A 20,494-nucleotide genomic window follows, 5' to 3' on the forward strand; every position below is an offset into this window, starting at 1 on the left:
TTTATAAAAATAACTGATCAAAATTTACATTATATTTTTTGATTGTGTGCCAATAATAAGTATAATTACTATTCAATTCAGAAGAAAATTTGAATATGTAAGAGCTTATGAAAACACAGTGAATTTAAAACAAATACATTCTAATTTACTTAAATTTTTTTGCAGCAAAAAGATAGGGTGATAAATGAAAGGTTTTTAAGCATACTGTATGCTTGAATGATAATATATCAGGATAACATTCTAGGGCAATATAGAATAGAAATAAGAGAGAAAAAGGAAAGATGATAAATTTCTGAGATAAGAATTTATGCATGAATTTTCTTTTAAATAAATGATTACGGGTATCAAAAACTACAGTATTTAGATTCCATTAGATACATTTAAAAGAGTTATATAACAGTTTTCTTTAGAAAAGAAAAATATTTATAATCATTGGAAACCAAACCAAAACATCAACTAAAAGACAGGTGGCATAGTCACACAATTAGACTAAGTTAATTTTAAGTCAAGAAACACTCGAAAGATGAAGAGATTCAATACCCTCTCAGGACATAACAAATCTAAAATTGTATATACCTAATACTACAGCCTTATGAAACACAAAGCAAACACTAGCAGAACTAAATTGGGGAAATTTTAAAACACCTCTCAGTAACAGACAATAAAAGATGACCAAAAAAAAAAAAAGAGTAAGGAAATAGAAAATTTGAAGAAGAAAAAAGAAAAGAAAAAATTTGAAGCACATGTTAACAACCCTGACCTAACTGACATACAGGGAGCACTGTACCCCACAAGTGCAGAATATACATGCTTTTCAAAAGATGGGAGACATTTCAGAAAACTGACTATATGTCTGGGTAGATGGCCAATGGATTAACAGCATATAGAATGTCTCTAACCTCAGCGGAATTAAACTATAAATCAGTAACCAAAAGGGAACTACAGGGGCTGGCCCAGTGGTATAGCAGTTACGTTTGCGTGCTCTGCTTTAGGAAGCCTGGGGTTTGCTGGTTCAGATCCTGGCCGTGGATCTACACATTACTTATCAAGCCATGCTGTGGCAGGCATCCCACATATAAAGCAGACGAAGATTGGCATAGATGTTAGCTCAGGGCCACTCTTCCTCAGCAAAAAGAGGAGGATTGGTGGTGGATGTTAGCTCAGAGGTAATCGTCCTCAAAAAAAAAAAGGAACTATGAAACTAGAAAAGGTTTAAAAAAGTTCAAAATAAGAGTCTAAGAAGCAACCACAATGGAAATATTGTATACTGAGTGATAATTAAAATATGAAAATAAAAACTTGTGAGTGTGACTACTTTGTAAACATTATGTAGGACATCTATGAAATAAAATGCACTATCATCAAATTAAGATTAAAAACCTAAAAAAAGTTCCATGTTAATCTTTAATAAATTTTAATATCTTGATAAAAGAAAAAAAAACTTTTTTTTTTTTGAGGAAGATTAGCCCTGAGCTAACTGCTGCCAATCCTCCTCTTTTTGCTGAGGAAGACTGGCCCTGAGCTAACATCCATGCCCATCTTCCTCTACTTTATATGTGGGATGCCTGCCACAGCATGGTGTGCCAAGTGGTGCCATGTGTGCACCCGGGATCCAAACCAGCGAACCCCCGGGCCACTGAAGCGGAACATGCGTGTGCACTTAACTGCTGTGCCACCGGGCCGGCCCCAGAAAAAATTTTTTAGGAACATGTACATTAACAAAATTATTCAAGAAAAAGATAAAAACTTGAATAGAATAACCACAGAAGACATTAAAAAGTAGGATCTATCTCCTCTCCTGAAAGACCTAGGCCCAGATCATTTGGCATATGAAACATTTTCAAACCTTAAAAGAACAAATAAAGTTTCCATTATTGAAACTGTTCCAGAAAAATAGAAATGGTATAAAACCTACTTAAATAAGATAATGCTAGCTTCTTTTAAAAAAGGTAAATATGTAAAATGGCTCAAATATCATGGAAATTTATTTCTTGTTCACTTTTGCTGCTCCTATTCAACAGTATTCAGAAAAAGTAAAAATTTGTTAAACAGACAAAAATGTAATTAATTTCAAATGTGTCCCTAGAAAACCCAAGAGAAATAATTAAAAAACAACTGAAATAAGGGAGTTTAATACAGTGGCATCACATAAAATAACCATTCAAAAATTAATATCTTTGGTAATCATCAATCAGAAAATATAACAGTAAAAAAAAATCCCATTCCCAATAGCATCAAAAACTATAGCATATCTATTCAGACCTAACAAGAAATTATTCAAGACATATATTAAGCAAGATATAATTCTCTCTCCAAAACATCAATAAAGACCTAAATGAATGGAGAAATAAACCATGTTCATTTCTCCCAAACCATCTTCTAAATTCAATGCAATTCAAATTAAAAAAAAGTCCCAACTGAATTTTTATTACCATGTTAAAATGCTTTTAAAGATTATCTAAAAGATCTACATCAAGAAGTCAAAAAAAAAAATTTAAGGACTTACCCTACCAGATAGCAATGAACCTAAGACTATAAAGCTAGAATAATTAAAATAATAATGTACTGGTAGAGAGAGATGAATCAGTGGAAGAGAGTGGTGTGTCTAGAAACAGATCTGTGTATCTAGATAGAAATTTAGTATATGATAAGGTTTGTATATCAAATTAGTGGCAAAAGTGGAGAAGGACGGTTATCAAATATATGACGGTGGGACAAGGGCAAATGGTTATCCATTTGGGGCACTACTTTATGCATAGACAAGAATAAATTTTCAGTGAATTAAACATATAAATTATATATCACATAAATTGGGAAGACCTTCCTTAATAACATAATAACATCAAAAATCTATAATGAGGGGCTGGCCTTGTGGTCTAACGGTTAAGTTTGTGCACGCTGCTTCAGCGACCCGGGGTACACAGGTTTGGATCCCAGGCACGGACCTAGCACTGCTCATCAAGCCACGCTGTGGCAGCATCCCACATAAAATAGAGGAAGATTGGCACAGGTGTTAGCTCAGTGACAATCTTCCTCAAGCAAAAAGAGAAAGATTGGCAACAGATGTTAGCTCAGGGTCAGTCTTCCATACAAAAAAATCTATAATGAAAAGGACTGAAAGATTTGACAACATAAATGTCAAAGTCCTGTAGAACAAACGACTTCTGAAGTTAACAGATTTTGCAATTTCAATTACATGAAGCACAAAAACAGGCAAAGCCAATCTAAGTTGTTAGAAGGCGAAAGAGTAGTTAGCTTGACTGAGGGAGGGGGAGGGAGGGAACACGGGGGGAGGAGAGCATCAGGGTCCTGGTAATGTATTTCTTTAATGCTGTGTGTCTTGATTTGGATGCTGATTACCTGAGGATGGTTCAGACTGTAAAATTTCAGAGTATATACTTATGACATGAGTACCCGTCTGTGGTAAATTCAGGGATGGGAGTAGCATGAGGGGACAGTGAAAGAGGAGGATGGAGGGGATCAAGGTGAAATTTTTCTTTTGACTGTAAATTAATCTTTATTGCATTATATTTATCCAAGAAGCATGTATTATTGGCATAACATTTAAAAGACAGAGAAAAATGAAAAAAAGGCTACATATGACACACAACATTCAAGGCTTATGATTTAAGTGCCATCAAGATAATTCTATAGAGCATACTCTACCTGTGACTGTAATAAGCTGGAAATTTCATGTGCCTCAATATCTACTTCATCCAACTGCAAGCAAAACAAGTTTCTGGCAACCTGGACAAAATCTAAAATGGAACACATTTCAGTAAGAACACAGCAATTAACCTCATCTAAATAAAGCTTATCTTTTTCTATATGAAGTTGAAGCTATGTGTCATAACTAACGCTTAAAATTTACCTTACTTAAATAAATTACTTTAAAATAGTATTAACTGAAGTGGCAGACAAATATAAGTTCAAACAAGAAGTAAGAGATAAACTGGTTTTAACTTCATTTAACTTTATGCTGAAATTAATAAATCAGCTAAGACAATAAAGCAAATATCTATCACAGGCATAACTATGTCTCCAACTCTTTTGTTATGAGCAGAACTTTTTCTGAAACACATGACAACATTATGATTTACAGCTTTTCTAGCTGGAAGAACCCGAGGTTTAATAATAATAATAGCTCGGATGGTAACTAGACTTTTGGTGGTAAAAATTAATAAACAAATAATAGCCATCAATGTTTCTGTAACAGTCTCTATATGCTAGGCATGGTGCTTTGCAATTTCGTCATCAGAATTTTCTGAAGTAGGTCCTCTTATCCTCTCTACTTTGCAGTTTGGAGTAAGATAAGTTAACTGGCTTAAACTTCCCAAGGCCACCTGTCAAATAAGCAGCAGAGCAGGATTCCATTTACCGTCTGACTCAAAGGCCTCTATTCGTGATTATTAGGATTGCTAGGACTGCTGATGCGGTCCTAGCAAACTGTAAGCTTCTTTGGAGGTGGAGTGTGACCTATTCACCTGTGTATCCTCAGATTCTTTTATTTTGTCTACTGTATTTTTAATTTCCAAGGATCCTTTTAATGTTCTCTGATTATTCCTATTTTACAATACCTACTCTTATTTCATGCATGTCTTATCTTCACTTATCTTTTTCTTTTTTTTTTTTTTCGGTGAGGAAGATTGGCCCTGAGCTAACATCTGTTGCCAATCTTCCTCCTTTTGCTTAAGGAGGATTGTCGGTGAGCTAATATCTGTGCCAATCCTCCTCTATTTTGTATATGGAACGCCACCACAGCATAGCTTAATGAGTAGTGTGTAGGTCTGTACCTGGGATCTGAACTGGTGAAACCTGGGCCACCAAAGCAGAGTGCACAAACCTAACCACTATACCACTGGGCTGGCCCCTGCTTATCTTTTTAAACATGGTAATTATGGTATATCTGAGGTTCTCTTCCGTTCTTGCAATATTTCCCTTTTTTCTGAGTTCCTTTTTTTTCTATTTGTCTGATAGTTTGGGGCTCTATATTTTATGTTAGAGGATTTCTCCAAATGTCTGTTGACCCTTGGCTATGAGTTCACACTTAAGATGAACCCGGCACTAAAACGTTGATTGGAAATTTTCTGTACATAACTTGCCTTGTTGACTGGCGGGCTGCAGTACAGAGCAATCAGGTGGCCAGCTGATATTTTTGTTCAGCTTCAGAAGAAGCCTACAATCTCTTGCTATAGAGTATAAACATGGCTGCAAATTTCACCGAGCAAGCTGGGTGTGTGTTGTGAATGATAACTCACCATACACTCCCTCCACATTCCCTGGCTGCTGGCAACTATAGGGCCAGACTCTCTCTAGTTTAATTTCTCAAGAGAATATACTTATTTCCCTCTGCAAGCATAAGGGAGTGAGTGGTAGTTGCTGGATTGCCTGAGACGGGGCAGGGAATAGCATATATAATTGCTCCTTATCCAGATTTCTAACTAGCTTGTTTTAAATGCCCTGCCTACGGCCAGCCTTCAGAAGTACTTGACGCTTTCAATTCCTAAGCCTTTTCAGGGGCAAATCAGTCTATTCCCCATTGTGATATCCCTCTCTCTCCAGCCACTTGGGCTTTATCTGTCTCTGCTCACTAATTCATTTACTTTCCTCATCCACTTTCTGTCTTTACATATAATGGTTTTAGTTATACCTGCAATTCTGTTTCTTATTCTCCTTATTATTTTGGAGTTGTTTTCAAGAGGAGAGGGAGCAAATACATCTTTTTTTTATCACTTCAAAACCAAAAAAATGAATTTCTTTCTTTAGCAATACAGACGTTTTAAAAATGATACAATGTTGTAGCTACTGTATAAGAAAAACAATTTTAATACTTAATGCTGTCAAGGATACAAAAAACTGTTACATTCAGATATTACTAGTGGCAGAACAAATACATGTGGAAAATGTCTCTGGAAAAGAACTTATCAATACATTTCAAAAGTCCAAACCATTTGTGGAGATTTAGAAGAAAAAAAGTTATGATATAGAATTATTTATAATATCAACTACTGAGAAACCATCAAAATTCCCAATGGTGGAAAGGTTTAATATTATAGTACATCAACTATGTATGTCAACATTATGCTATCTTTAATAAGAATAATTATACAGCATCATAAAAATATTTATTCTATCATATTAGCTGAAAAAAAGATTAGAATTTCACAGTAGCAGAATTAGGACTCCTATATTTCGTACTTTTTTGGTTTTACTAAGCAATGTTTATGCAATAAATAAAAAATGTAAAAGATTACAATAGAATGATGATATTTGAGAGCTGAAAGACTGTAAGAAAGTTCTGCTTTCTGCTGACCCAGCCAGGCAAGTAACTCTAGCTGCGTTTTTAGAGTACTGATTAAGGAACTTGAAATAGATGTGGTCTTATTTTTCTCTCTTTCCTTCTAAAGAAGAGGCATGTTTAATGAAAACGAGTCACAATAACTCTTCGACCAAGTTTCTGTGATGTTACAACACGATAAGCCTAATATTACCTCCAAAAGACACTGTCCCCTTTGGGTCTACTTGCACTTGCTGTCTCAGGGCTTGCTGTTGCTCCTTTGTGGGCTGAATACCAAGATAATTTAGAGCCTGGAAGGAAAAAGATTCATGTGAAGCAATTTTTTCAAATCTCCAAAGAATAAAACTTTTCATTACAACTTTATTTTACAACGCAGGGAAAAGAATCAATATCAGGGACAGTGAACAGAATTAGATGCCGAAAGAAAGTCTGCTGACTATTTATGGATTACTTTTCTATAAAATATTAACTTTCGACTCCACCACCACTTTTTTTTCAAGGCTAGCACTTTGGCTAATGTCAAACCTATAAGTATAGCCCTAGAACCAAAACTCAAACAATTTCTTAGTTTAAAATATGTGATATGGCAGAAGAAAAATAGCAAGGAAATCTTATTAAATCCAATTTAATATTCATTTCTATAAGTAGCACTCTAAAACATGGATATTGTGTTAATATCTTGTACTTGAGACCAAAACTAAAGTTGACAGGAATTGGGTTAAATACAACATATTCTAATTTTTGGCTTGTTTATGGGCAGGCTTACAAAAGTAGTAAACTAGAACACCTTCTCTGGAAGCCACTTCTCGCTACTTTCTCCTTTTAGTATCCATAGCCGATTAAGAATTCAGACACTGCTAGCTGTATTCCAATGTCCATTCTCTTCTTGTTCTTAGTAACAGAACCACAATTTTTAACTGGAAACATTGTCATCCAGGTAAAAAACACTATTTCCCAGCCCCTTTTGCAGCTTGATGAGGCCATGTGACTATGTACTGCCAAGGAGACAGAAGGCGAAGTGCTGTAGGTACTTCCAAGAAGTCTTTCAAAAGTAGGGGTAGGCACTTCTTGTCCTTTTTCTTTCTCACTTTGGAACAAAAGGAAAGAAGGAAAGGAGGGAGGGGGGAGGGAGGGAGGAAGACAGGAAGAAAAAGATTGTTGGAGTTCAAGTAGTCATCTTGGTTCATGAGCTACCTACGATGGTGGAGCAGAAAGATAGTGGGAGCACGGGTCCCTGGCACTGTAGAACCTCCATGGCAGCCTGGATGGCCTTCTTTCAGCCTTCTTTGGGTGTGAGAGACTTAAATTTCTAATGGAAACCCCTGTTATTTTAGGTTCTCCAGTTATATACAGCAAAACCTAATCTTAACTAACACATAGGGCCTGATTGGATGCCCTCTTATTGGACTCTGGCAAGAACATATTTTGTGTCAATCATATCAAAACTAAAATGTAGACAAAATTTAATATTGGTAATTGTCCTTTATAAATTTCTTCCTCCTTTGGAATCTGTTCCGTCATTCATCATTTCATTTACCACGTATTTATTTAGTGCTTACTATTTATCAGGCATTAAACTATGCAAAGGTAGAGCCACTATCCTCGAAGAGCTTATTGTCTCCAGGGTGAGAATAACACGTAAATAAATGCAATTAGTGCAATATGTAAGTTAACAGAAGTGTGTACAGGATACACTACGGCGAGAACAAACTGGTACTAGACAGGTAGCTGGCACAGTGAGAGAGACAGGAGGAAGGGAGGACAGTCACTTCCAAAGTGCCTCTGGGGCTGAGTCTAACATATCTGCCTACCCTGTCCACACAGCTGTAAACATTCGTCTTGCATAACATGGAGTAATGATTCTCAACTTTTGGTGTTCTTTTCTTTCAGTCATAAAAATGTACCAAATATACAAAAAAAAAAAAAAAAAGGAAAAGAGAATAATACAAAGATACAAAGAACACCCATGTACTCACTATCATCAAATACTCATTGATATTTGCTTGAAATATATATATATTTTTCAAGAAATAAATACTATAGACTTGGTCGCAAGCTTTCTCCATTGTTCCTCAGCAGGAACTACTATCCTAAGGTTAGCGTATCTGTCCTGTCTATGATTGGATGTCATTACTATATGTATCCCCTAATAATATGTATTTAAATATATTTAAAAATTTACATGAATAATATAATACAAAAGGACAACTTTACAAATTATTTTTATTTTTACCTCAATGTTATGATTTCACAATTGCTCAACATTATTATCTGCAAAATTGGTTCACTTATTTTAACTTTAAATGTTATCCTACTGTATGAATATACTATAATTTATTATCCACTCTCTGACTGATGAGCTTTTATAATTACTCCAATCTGTTTTTATTACAAAACATTAAATACCTCTCCTTGTATAGATGTGTGAAAATTTCTCTACAGTATGACCTTAAAAGAGGAAACGCTGAGTCATAGGGTAAACATACTGTCAACTTTGTTGGACATTGTAAAATTACTCTTCAAACTGGTTGTACCAATTTATGCACACCACAAGCATATAAGTACTTCTATTTTTGTACATTCTTAACAGCATTTGCTGGTTTCACACTTTAATTTTTGTCAATATGTTGGATATGAAATAGTTTATTGTTTGTTAATTTGAATTTCCCTAATTACAAGTGAGATTGAACTATGTTTACATGTTTATTAGCAATGAGTTTTACTCATAAATTATCTAACAATATGTTTTAAATTTTCATACATAGAATTTTAAGAAGCATTTTTTTTAGTGATTCCTAATTTGGTGGCATTCTCCCAATTGTGAAAACCAAAAATGTCTCCAGATATTGCCAAATGTCCCCTGAGGCAAAACCCCCACATCTCTGCCCTTCAGAACCTCTGCTCCAGAGACAAACACTATTAACAGTTTGATGTCTAATTTTCCTAGTTTTTTTCCTATGAATATAGCACCTATATATAAAAATATATAAATTATGCATTTTTGGGCAAAAGTTAAATTATACTATATATAGTGTCCCATGTTTTTAAAAAATTATCAGTATACCACAGCTTTCTATTCTGTCATTTTAGGTCTTTTGCATGCTTTTTAGAATTGCTATAACTATTATAACATTAAATTATTATATACATTAAAATTATTGTATATAATGTATATATAATTCTATAAAAATAATGTATGTAAATTATTAGATACATTAAAGCTTAGCATTTAAGTATATTTACCTCAGATTTTGAATGTAAGAGAACATTGCAAAAGCCTCTTCTGAACTTCTCCCCAGAGGTAACAACTGTTGCCCATTTGGTTTAATGGTACCAAGCATTTATTATATAACATTTGATATATACTAAAAACATATATGTAACAAATACATGTTTTAAAGCAGGACAATAAAATATGACATCCATGAATCCATTTAAGAATTACTAAACTTATTTCACATACTCCTGTCCCACTCCACTAGAGGTAACCACTGCTAATGAACTGTGTGATTGTCATTCCTCTACTATTTATTTTAAAATGGTTTGTCACATACTTATGTATCCCTAACACACTATCTTGTTTTGTTGTTTTTAGCTTCCTAAAACTGTTGCAGACAGTCTTCTGAAACTTGCTTTTTTCACTCTACTCTATGGTTTTATCATTCATCCATGGGGTTATACGCTACTGTAACATTAATATATCCATTTTTGTTAATAAATATAACATTTGATTAGATTAATATGTCACAATTTATTTATCCATCCTCCTGTCGATGGTCATTGGGGTCTTCTGCTTGGTAATGCAGAAATGTAACAATGAACATCCTTGTACATATCTACTATAGCACATGCATAAAAAATTCTTTAGCATATACACCTAGGAGTGATATTGGTGGGTCTTTTTCTGATTTATTTATAGGAGTTCTTTACATATTGTGGATACTAGCATATGTTATATGTTATGTATATTACAAATATTTTCTCCCAGTTTTTGGCATACCTTTTCACTTTTTTACATTCTCTTTTTATGGAGTTTCTTATGGACATTTCCTAGGCATGTTTTTATACCATTACTTCATATTTTTATAAATATATATGATGAACAGTTTAAAAAATATTTTTAAGTTTTGACTTTTGTATAAATGGTACCATACTATCAATACGTGACTTCTCATTTTATTAATAACATTTATTGAGTTATAATTCACATACCATAAAGTTCACCATTTTAGTGTACAGTTAAGTGGCTTTTAGTATATTCACAAAGTTGAGCATCAATCACCACTAACTCTAGAAAATTCTCATTACTCCCCAAAGAAACCCCATACCCATTAGCAGTCACTCGCTATTTCCCCTGTCCTCCCAGCCCCAGGCAACCACTAATCTACTTTCTGTCTCTATGGATTTGCCTATTCTGGGCATTTCATCAAAAGAGAATCACACAATTTGTGGCTTTTTGTGTCTGGCTTCTTGCACTTAGCTTAATGTTTCAAGGTTTATCTATGTTGTGGCGTACATCAGAACTTCATTCCTTTTGTGGCCCAATAATAGTCCATTGTATGAATATACTACATTTTGTTTGTCATTTCTAAGTTAAAAAAAGGTGAATTAAGAATAAAAGTTAGGAACAAGATACTATTATAAAAATACTAGGTAGATAATAACAAATTAGAAACTCAGTGGGTATGTGAAATAGCAGATGGCTACTGATGTGGATTAAGGCTGCCCCAGCTAGAGAAGCCCAAGGTGACCTGGCCTACATGCCAAACTATATGACCCAGTGGACTTTTTTTTTTTTTTTTTAAAGATTTTATTTTTTCCTTTTTCTCCCCAAAGCCCCCCGGTACATAGTTGTGTATTCTTCGTTGTGGGTTCTTCTAGTTGTGGCACGTGGGACGCTGCCTCAGCGTGGTCTGATGAGCAGTGCCATGTCCGCGCCCAGGATTCGAACTAACGAAACACTGGGCCGCCTGCTGCGGAGCGCGCGAACTTAACCACTTGGCCACGGGGCCAGCCCCAGTGGTGGACTTTTTTTATGGTATGAATTAGGACTGCCCCAGGGAGAGAAGCCCGGGGCATCCTCACCTGCATGCCGATCTATATGGCCAGATTCGTATCTAAAGTTATATGACCGCACAATAACCAGACCCCATCTGCACTGAAATCATTTAATGACTTTTTACATCATCTTTTCTTTTTTCCCAGTAAAAATAAGTCACGTACCCATGCCTTATAAAATTAGCCCTAACCCTCAACTCAGGGCAGCAGCAGGAGCTCTGACTGCCTGTGGGTCTTGTCCCCACACACCAGCTCTGCCTGCCCATGGGTCCTGTCCCCATGCCAGCGGGGGCAGCAGCAGGAGCTCTGACCGCCCGTGGGTCCTGTCCCCACGCACCAGCTCTGCCTGCCCATGGGTCCTGTCCCCATGCCAGCGGGGGCAGCAGCAGCAGCAGCAGCAGGAGTTCTGACTGCCCGTGGGTCTTGTCTCCACGCACCAGCTCTGCCTGCCCATGGGTCCTGTCCCCATGCCAGCGGGGGCAGCAGCAGGAACTCTGACTGCCCGTGGGTCTTGTCCCCACACACCAGCTCTGCCTGCCCATGGGTCCTGTCCCCATGCTATTCCACACTATTCTCTAAATAAAAGAGCACTACTGCCAGATCTTGAGAGTCTAAGAAATCTTTCTTTCGACTCCTCAGCTCACCGACCCCGCATCAGCTACAAAGAAAGACAGTGAACTAGAGAAACAATTTGTCAGTAAAGCTAAAATCCTGGGCAATAATAAGCATACGTGTAAGTTGCAAAGAGGCTAATCAGAGTTAGAGTATTATAAGTGCCTCATATGTTTGAAAGAGGAGTAAAGATTCTGATTAACTCTAGACTGGTGAATTTTAAGTTAAATATTCATGTTGAAATTTTAAGGTAATCACTAAAAGAATAGCAAGAGAAGGTATAATTTCTAAACAAGTTAGAGGAGAAAAAATAAAATGCAAAAACAACAACCAAATAATCAAACATAATCAAACCAAAGAATACAACGAAGAGAGGAAAAAAAGAAGTGATGAAAAAGAAAAAAATTTTAAAATAAGATGGTAAAAATAAATCAATATGCATTATAATTAGACCAGACGTAAAGTATGTGAAGCAGTGGGAACTCTGACCTAAGACTAGCAGAAACAAAAATTGGTAAAAACTACTTTAGAAAACACCTCGCCAATCCAACAATTATTTTCTGAGCATTTACTCTGAGCCAAGCATTTTTCTAGGAGCTCGAGAAACAAGAGAAAATTTTGGCAACCTCAAGTAAAGTTGAAGGTAAACAAACTCTTTGACCTCATAATATTTTAGTAATCAATTTTTAAAAAGCATATAAATAGTAAACTCAAAATTTAAAAGAGTTACCTCTTGCGGAGGGGAGAGGTATATACGATCAGGAAGAAACACATAGGTAATGTCAAAGGTTCTCATTCTTAGCTGGGTGGTGGGTACATGCCTGCTTGTTTTACTATTGTTTAAACCATAAATATACAATATAAACATTCTTGGGTATGATCGATATTTTCATTTAAAGAAATAAAAACAGTTTTACAAAAGTAAATGCAACTAAAACACCTATCACAGAAGGTACTCAATATATGGTGATTCTTATTATAAGTAGTAATAAAATTACAAAATGCTGTTAACCACGGTGTAAATTGATCTAGAGTCAAACTTAGTAACAGGTGAAAGTTTTCTTGAAAGTAAGATTTACTCTAGATGAACACAGCGTGTCTGTGAGGTAAGCTCATAAATTTAAATTGAAGGTAATTTATTTTTAATCAAAAAGTAGGTTCCCATAATTACTTGAATAACTGATGTCATCTTTTAACCTTAAACAAAAATGCAAATTTGTTAATTGGACAAATAAATGTCCTTAACTTTTTCTGATGACTGAATGATGAATTTAAAAAATGTTACTTCTTTACAATGTTAATCACATACTTACCAACCTAATACAAAGAACATCTCATTAACTATAATCAGACATTGGGTATGCCATCGCTCACTACAGCTTTCTTCAAATGTTACAGAAATGGCAAGAGGTAAAGTAAATATCAGCGAAATGGCATCTGTATCCCAAAGCATCTTTCTCAGGTACAAAAATACAGATAGTGTAGAGATGCAATAATTCTTTGCCTTCAAGCCAACTTATAAACCATATCCCTATTCATTATGTTTATCACATCTACTCGTAAGTTTAACGTTAGGATCAATTGAGACAATACTCGTAAAAATCCTTTGAAAAAATAGTGCTACAAATAACTGTGGTGAAATTACTTTAAAATATCTGTATTTTATGATCTGAAATCATTCTTAGAGTATTCACAGAAAGAAGCAATTCATTTTTTCAGACAAGGAACTAACAAATAACTAGTTCAGTGTTAGATATCATTTTCCAGTATATCCTGATATAAAATTGTCTACTTAGACTAGTAAAACATGGGAGATTTCATGAAGACAATGTTATACATACATATATCTTGACAGGTAATTTTCTTCATCAAATTCTAACCTCTCTGCCTTTCTTAAAAATTGTACTGAGTAGGCTAATTGCTTAATAACCACATAATCAGTCAACATCTTCTCCTTGTGAAATCTTATATTACCAATTCTCTAGATATTACATGCAATATATTTATAGAAGATAAAGGAAAAAGATATAATTTTATCACATTGTAAATACTTGATCACACTGGCCTTATCTATTACTGAGTAGAAAATACGTTAAAAATGTAATGGATAATAAGGTTGAATGTCTACAAAGTAGCAACTAAATTAGCAGAACCTGTTTCAAATTAAAGTGATATTATTTTATTAATATGTAACTATCCAAAAAATAAAGAGTAGCTTAGGAAAAACTGGGTGTATAGTAACTAATTTGGATTTTAGAAAAAAATTTTCATTAGGTGAAATATAGTTTCAAATTCTGAAAACAAAGAATGCTCCACTAACCACAGTCATTAAATATATTTTGAATAAAAGCCAGGAAGCTGAATTTACACAGAATGTGGTTTTCTTTTGCTGTAAAACTGACATTTTATTTTTCTACAAAAATAATCAACTTGCTTAGGCTACAAGGAAGACCAAAACTGGAATTATGATTCAATATTCAGGCAACTCATATTTCTCAGAATTAATACAAATTTTGATGATTCCCATATCTCTGGGAATACCAATCAGATTAAAAAATATATCATATGCTACAAATATTTAAACCAAGTAAAAGAACAAAGGCTGTCAGGTAGTCATTAGCTAGATAATTTTCTCCTTATCCAGAGGAATACTTAGTATTAAGTCTTGGATGTTTACATATGCATATTAAAGCAATACCATTAAAAAACAACAACCATTCATTTACAGAGATGCTTTTAAACCTCAAACATTCTATTTTTTGAAAGTGTTCATATTAACTCATTCTAAACCTTGCCATTAGCCAAAACTTACATTTTAGCCACAAACGAAAAGAAAGCACAAATTAGCAAAAAGATACTCAGGATTTTGTAAATAACAATTTACAAAATTTTGTAAATCTCTTTTGTAAATAGATCTCAAGTATTGAATTAATTGGAAAGTTTTATTGAGCAGAAACCAGGTGTTTAAACAGTGGCAGGCACCTGGGTATTGCTGTAATGAAGCTTTATCTTATTGATAAAACAAGATACATGAAAGATGATAGGGTACTACAAAGTGATGGTAAGTGCTACAGGTGTACAAAATAAGGCACTATTGACTCAAACTGTAATAGTTAGCAAAGTCTACATGAAGGAGCTGGAATTGAGTCAGAACTTGAACAATGGGTAAGATTCAAATTGGCAATGAAAAGGGTATTGTTATAAGACCATGCAAAGTTATGAATACATGAATAAATGTAATGTGCATTTATTCTAGCCATGCATTTTCTAAAATGTAAAACATCATTATCCACAAAAAAATGACGGTAGAGTAGAGGCTGTCGGCCTTAAGCACTATATCCATTTTTATATTTAAAACAAGCCATAGCACATTTTTCCTGTCGGCTCCCAGGCAATCTGATAGGGAAAGTTTTAAAATGCTTTTCTACTTTCAATTTTTCTTTTTAATCATCTGAGGTTTCTTTTATATAGAAAAGCTCTCAATATTTTACCCACCCCAGGACTATTTTTTGGTGCCTTAGTACACTGGTATCATCTTCCTTATATTTAGTGAGCATCTGACCATCTTGTTCTTTAGGATTTAGTTTCCCTTTTTAAAAAACTGAATAATGGAGTATTACTTCCTTGCACTTATTGCTACTATATATGAAGTCACTACACTTTGTCATAATTTATTCCATGTTTCCTTTGATTCTACAGCGTAAAACATCACATTTGTCTTATTTCCACACAGGAAGAAACTGACTAATTTGAATGTCAATTTAGTTACAAAAGGTTCAATTTCTATCTTGTACTAGTGAACCATCATGAACTACCCAACTCAAACATCAATTAAATCATTTAAACCCGAACTGCCGTTCATTTAAACTGCAAATAAACAACTCTTCAAGAAACTAATGGCTCCAGTCCTTTACCCTCTCAAAGAATGAGAACACTTCCTTGCTGTTGTTTTCCTGAAGCAAAACGGAAATTTAAAATATTTACCATTTCCAGTTTCTCTGCCTTAAGGCGAACAGAGGGACTTAGGAAGATCTTCTTTTCTTGTGGTCCACAATTATCAGTCCAGGTAGGGGCAATATCTAAGAGACAACAGGGTGCACATTAATTGGAAATTTAATTGGAATAGAACTTTTCACTTGACAGTATGTGTTCTGGGCTCCCGCTGTTCAAAAATAATTCTGGCTAATCAGCTGGCAGTTTTCGTTTTTATTTTCATGATATTTTTTTCTTTAAATCTAAAATGTATCACATAAACCAGCTTCACTTGAGTCCTAAAAGATATGATATAAAAAGAGTAGCCAATTGTGCATTAAGTCCCATGAAAATACTAATTTAAAAGACATATACCCGACCAGTACGCCGTCATCACAATTTACTAATTGTAAAATGAAAAGTCTTCTTTTCTTCCAAGGTAAGTAAGATCATATTAGAAATTCAAAAAGATCACTATATTTCTTTGACTGGCAAAAGCGGTTTTGTTCTGAGTTCTGGAGGTACTATGGAATAACTCATAAATGCAAATAGTTTCAAGTTTGCACATAAAGTATGATACAGTAGTCTCAGAACTTCTTGAACTAAAAACCCTGTTTCTTATTCTACAGAAGGTTATATTTCCAGTAGCATAAACAGACTTTTAAGAGTTGACTTTCAAACACCTCTCACCCATTCTGTAACACCTTCTCAATATATCCCCATTATTTAGATGAATCTTTGTCCTTGTTGCATGAATAAGAAACCAGGTGCCACAAGGGACTAAACTTGAAAAATTATTTGTTTTAATATGCCAAAGTTTTTATAACAAATTCCTGTAATTCATGTCAATCCTTATATCTAAATTGTCACTATTCTAAATACACTTTTAAATGGTATTTTACTAGTTCTACAAAGAAACAAGAGGAAGAGAAAAAACTTTTTAAAATGTCACATCTTTATGCAGTGTTTTAATTTTTTTTTTAATTTCTCAGAGCATCTGTCTCTAAGTACAAAATGATTTGCATTCTCTTTCTTAAGAACATAAGAAGCGCATACGAAAATAAATAGTCTTCCTCTAAACCTTTAACACATCCTTAACATTCTATGTAAAATCTTGAATATAGCTTATAGGTGTCAAGATCAGAAAAAAAAGAAAGGTTACTGACTTTTAGCTTCAAATAGAATCCAACCTTGAGACAGACTGATTTTAGTATAATAGAATTTTTACAGTTCTGATAAAAGCAGCAAAGTCTCCTTTGTTATCATGATACTTCATTAATGGCCATGGGATAAAAAATACTATATATAAATTTTTTTCTCTTAAAAGAAACTCTGTGCTGAACTTAAAGTGTAGCATAAAGGATCACCATGGAGTGGAGTGGTATGGAAGCCCAAACAGCAGATAAGTCAAACTTTATCCTCCATTTTTAAAGTTTGGACTTGAGAGGCTTGACAAAGGCTCTCAGCCTGGTGCTACAATTAAGGCACACTAACGCTAGGTGGACCCAAGCTAAACTGATCATGGTCTCAGACCACCACTGACCCTGCGCGTAATTACTCAATTCAAATGCAAATGTGTGGAAGAGCTGGAGAAGGGAAGAGAAAGAGAGAGGGAGAGACAGGGACACACACAACCTCCACACCCACTAGGGCATGCGTTCTCACTGATGGTTTCCTGCACCTAAGTAGAAAAATTTGCTATATGTAACAATGGAAATAACAGAAGATTAGCTCTTATGTATGCCAGGCAGTGCACTAAGTACTTTACATATACAAGCTCACTGATCTTTACAATAACCACAAGGACACAGGTGTTCTTATTCCCTTCCCAAAGATAAGAGAAAGAAGTTAGCCCAAGATCACACAGCTAGTAGGTGACCAGGTTAGGATTCTCATCTCCCGCGATTGCCAAAGCTAAGTTCATAAATGTGCCAATATCTTTCATCATCAGTTTTCTCATCTGTATTAGGAAGAATAAAACAGCCCACCTTATACGAACTGTAAAGGTAAAATAAAAAATTACAGAAAACGACTATGAAAACTATAAAGTACGTATTGTTAATATTAGCACAGAGACATTGTATTTAAATAGGAGATTTAATGTAAAATTATACTAACCCCCTCATTTAACAATATGCAATCATGGCGTAACAAAATCTCACTTCTTTCCAGCTAACCTTCTGCTAAACTTTTACCTTTGAGCCAAAACCTTAGGGGGATCTGTGTATAAATCCAACAGGATTTGATAATTCATAGTTAGACCTGCAAAGCCCCTCGTAGACAGACAGCTTTCCTCATTTGCCAATGGCACCTCTCGACTCCAGCCTCAAGCTCTTTATTTGCTCCTATCTGCGGGAGTGAGACTTTTCAAAGATTGGCCTATTATTCTCTGGGGTCTGCTCTTCCTGTTCTCTTTAGGAGAAGAAGAAAGGGAATGTTTTACAAGGGCAGGATCAATACCATTCAGTAAAGACCATGACTCCATGGATATTTTTCCCTTTCACTGCTTTGTTTCAAAAGCCTTGTTAGTGCAGGAAAATTAAGGCCTGGGCTATGGTTAAAGGTAAAACAATGATGGCATTTCTTTATGCAGTAACTCTTTACTGAATTCCTTAGGAACATCTGTATTCTGCTTTTAGCTCACTCATTAGCTCATGCCTCATTCAGCCTACGGCAATGGTAAACGACTCGGGATTCTGAAATAAGAAATCTATAGAACACAACAGTCAGACAAATCACAATGCATATAAGTTACCTAGAGATGATTTAGAGTTGAATTTGCTTTTTCCCCTCCAGAAACATCTAGCCTGCCACATTTATGTGGAAGTAAGAAAATGGGACTAAGTCAATGCTATTTCTCCCTAGAAAAATTTTCCATTTTAACTGCATTTTAATATTGACTTTACATACAGCTTACTCACTCAAATATATTTTTCATTAAATTATTTTTGTATTACAAAATCCAGTCTCATTTCTTGGAGTCACTGATGTAAATTTACCTCAGTTTATTCATTACTCCAAGATCTCTTTGCTCCAATCAGATCTGCCTCCTAGGGTCACCTGACATCCAGCTCAACCTCAGTTCTGTGCTTTTGCTCACGGTGCTGCCTTCACTTAGAATATCTCTTATCTTCATCCATCAAGCGATGTTTACCACTTCCTTCAAGATCTGGATGATGTCTAACATTTGCCAAGAAATTTCTGCATATTGTGACACATCCTTTACTATGTATTAACTTTTGGGGTAGGAGGGAGGATGCAAAACTGAATTAAAGGATGAAAGCTTTCACTTCTGTTCTAAAAACATGCCTTGGAATATTATCTGAGCTATATTCTAGTCTGCAGGTTCTGTAATATTAATAATAATAACAGCAAAACTTATTGAGCATATACTATGTAGCAATTATGATGCTAAGTGCTTGACGTGCATGATCTCCTTTAATATTCATAACAACCCCATGAGACAACTATCTCAAGGTTACATAGCTAATAAATCAGGAGCAAAGGTTTGAACTTCTAAGTCTGCTTTCAGAGCCTGGTGATTGACCACTGTGCCTTCCCTATACCACACTCAGGCCACTTACTACTTCTTTCCTTAGTCCACTTTATTCATGTCTTTACACTATTTGTGCAAATGTGTTACTTATCCACAGGACATTATGCTCCTTAGAGTACTAAAACCACCCACACCCTGCTCTAGTTAACACAGAACACTGTGCAAACAGCAGTTATTCGATAAACTAAACACACACACACATAAACACAGACGTATATATTTATGTTTTCTCATCTGAATAATGAAGGTTTTTTTAACCCTATGTTTCATTTCACAACATACTATCAAGTATCTCATAGAAAATATCCTAATTCCTTCATAATTTCTACTGAAATATGTTTTCTATACATGACATACTCAGTAAATGCTTGCTAAACAAATAAAAGGCTAAAGGAGGCATTGAGCAGCTCAACTACTTTCAAAATTAAAAACATGTTACATAAATGTCTCCTCACCATGGTTTGCTTCTTTATCTGTTTTCTCACATGGATTCCCAGTTTAAAATAAAAACAATATATCAAGAGAATGGAAATTAATTATATAAAGGGTGTAATACTAAATACTAATAAAGTTTCCAAGAGTCAAAAAATCTCACTAAGTAAAAAGGCTTATAATTTATGGCTAAAGATTGCTACTAATCCACTGGTAAATACTGCTCCAAATCAGAGGAAACTACTACGGAATCTACTTTAAATTCCTGTCAAGTACACAAGCTCTGTGCTATGGTCTGAATGTCCGCGTCACCCCAAAATTCATATGCTGAAATCCTAACCCCGAAAGATGATAGTGTTAGGAGGTGGGCCTTTGGGAGGTACTTAGGTCATGAGGGTGGAGCCTTCACGAACGGGATTAGTGCCCTTATAAAAGAGACTCCACAGAGCTCCCCAGCTTCTTCCACCATATGAGGACACAATGAGAAGTCTGCACCCAGAAGGAGGCCCTCACCTGGCCCATGCTGGCACCATGGTCCTGGACTTCCAGCCTCCAGAACTGTGAGA

General features: G+C 35.0%; 1 protein-coding gene across 13 annotated transcripts in view; it reads right to left on the reverse strand.

Moving 5' to 3' along the window:
- STXBP4 (syntaxin binding protein 4) overlaps window positions 1-20,494 on the reverse strand; it is a 160,050-nt gene that overhangs the window by 112,107 nt on the left and 27,449 nt on the right. For 7 of the 13 annotated variants that reach the window (XM_070482973.1, XM_044746106.2, XM_044746108.2 and 4 more), the window contains exons 8-11: window positions 20,442-20,486; window positions 15,953-16,047; window positions 6,492-6,588; window positions 3,667-3,758 (exon numbers count right to left, since the gene is read on the reverse strand). In XM_070482973.1, coding sequence (XP_070339074.1) covers window positions 3,667-3,758; window positions 6,492-6,588; window positions 15,953-16,047; window positions 20,442-20,486 — 329 coding nt within the window. The remainder of the gene's footprint in view (window positions 1-3,666; window positions 3,759-6,491; window positions 6,589-15,952; window positions 16,048-20,441; window positions 20,487-20,494) is intronic. The other 6 variants (XM_070482975.1, XM_044746110.2, XM_070482974.1 and 3 more) reach the window with 1 other exon arrangement.

This window comes from Equus asinus, chromosome 13 (genome assembly GCF_041296235.1).
Source record: "Equus asinus isolate D_3611 breed Donkey chromosome 13, EquAss-T2T_v2, whole genome shotgun sequence".
Lineage (NCBI taxonomy): Eukaryota > Metazoa > Chordata > Mammalia > Perissodactyla > Equidae > Equus > Equus asinus.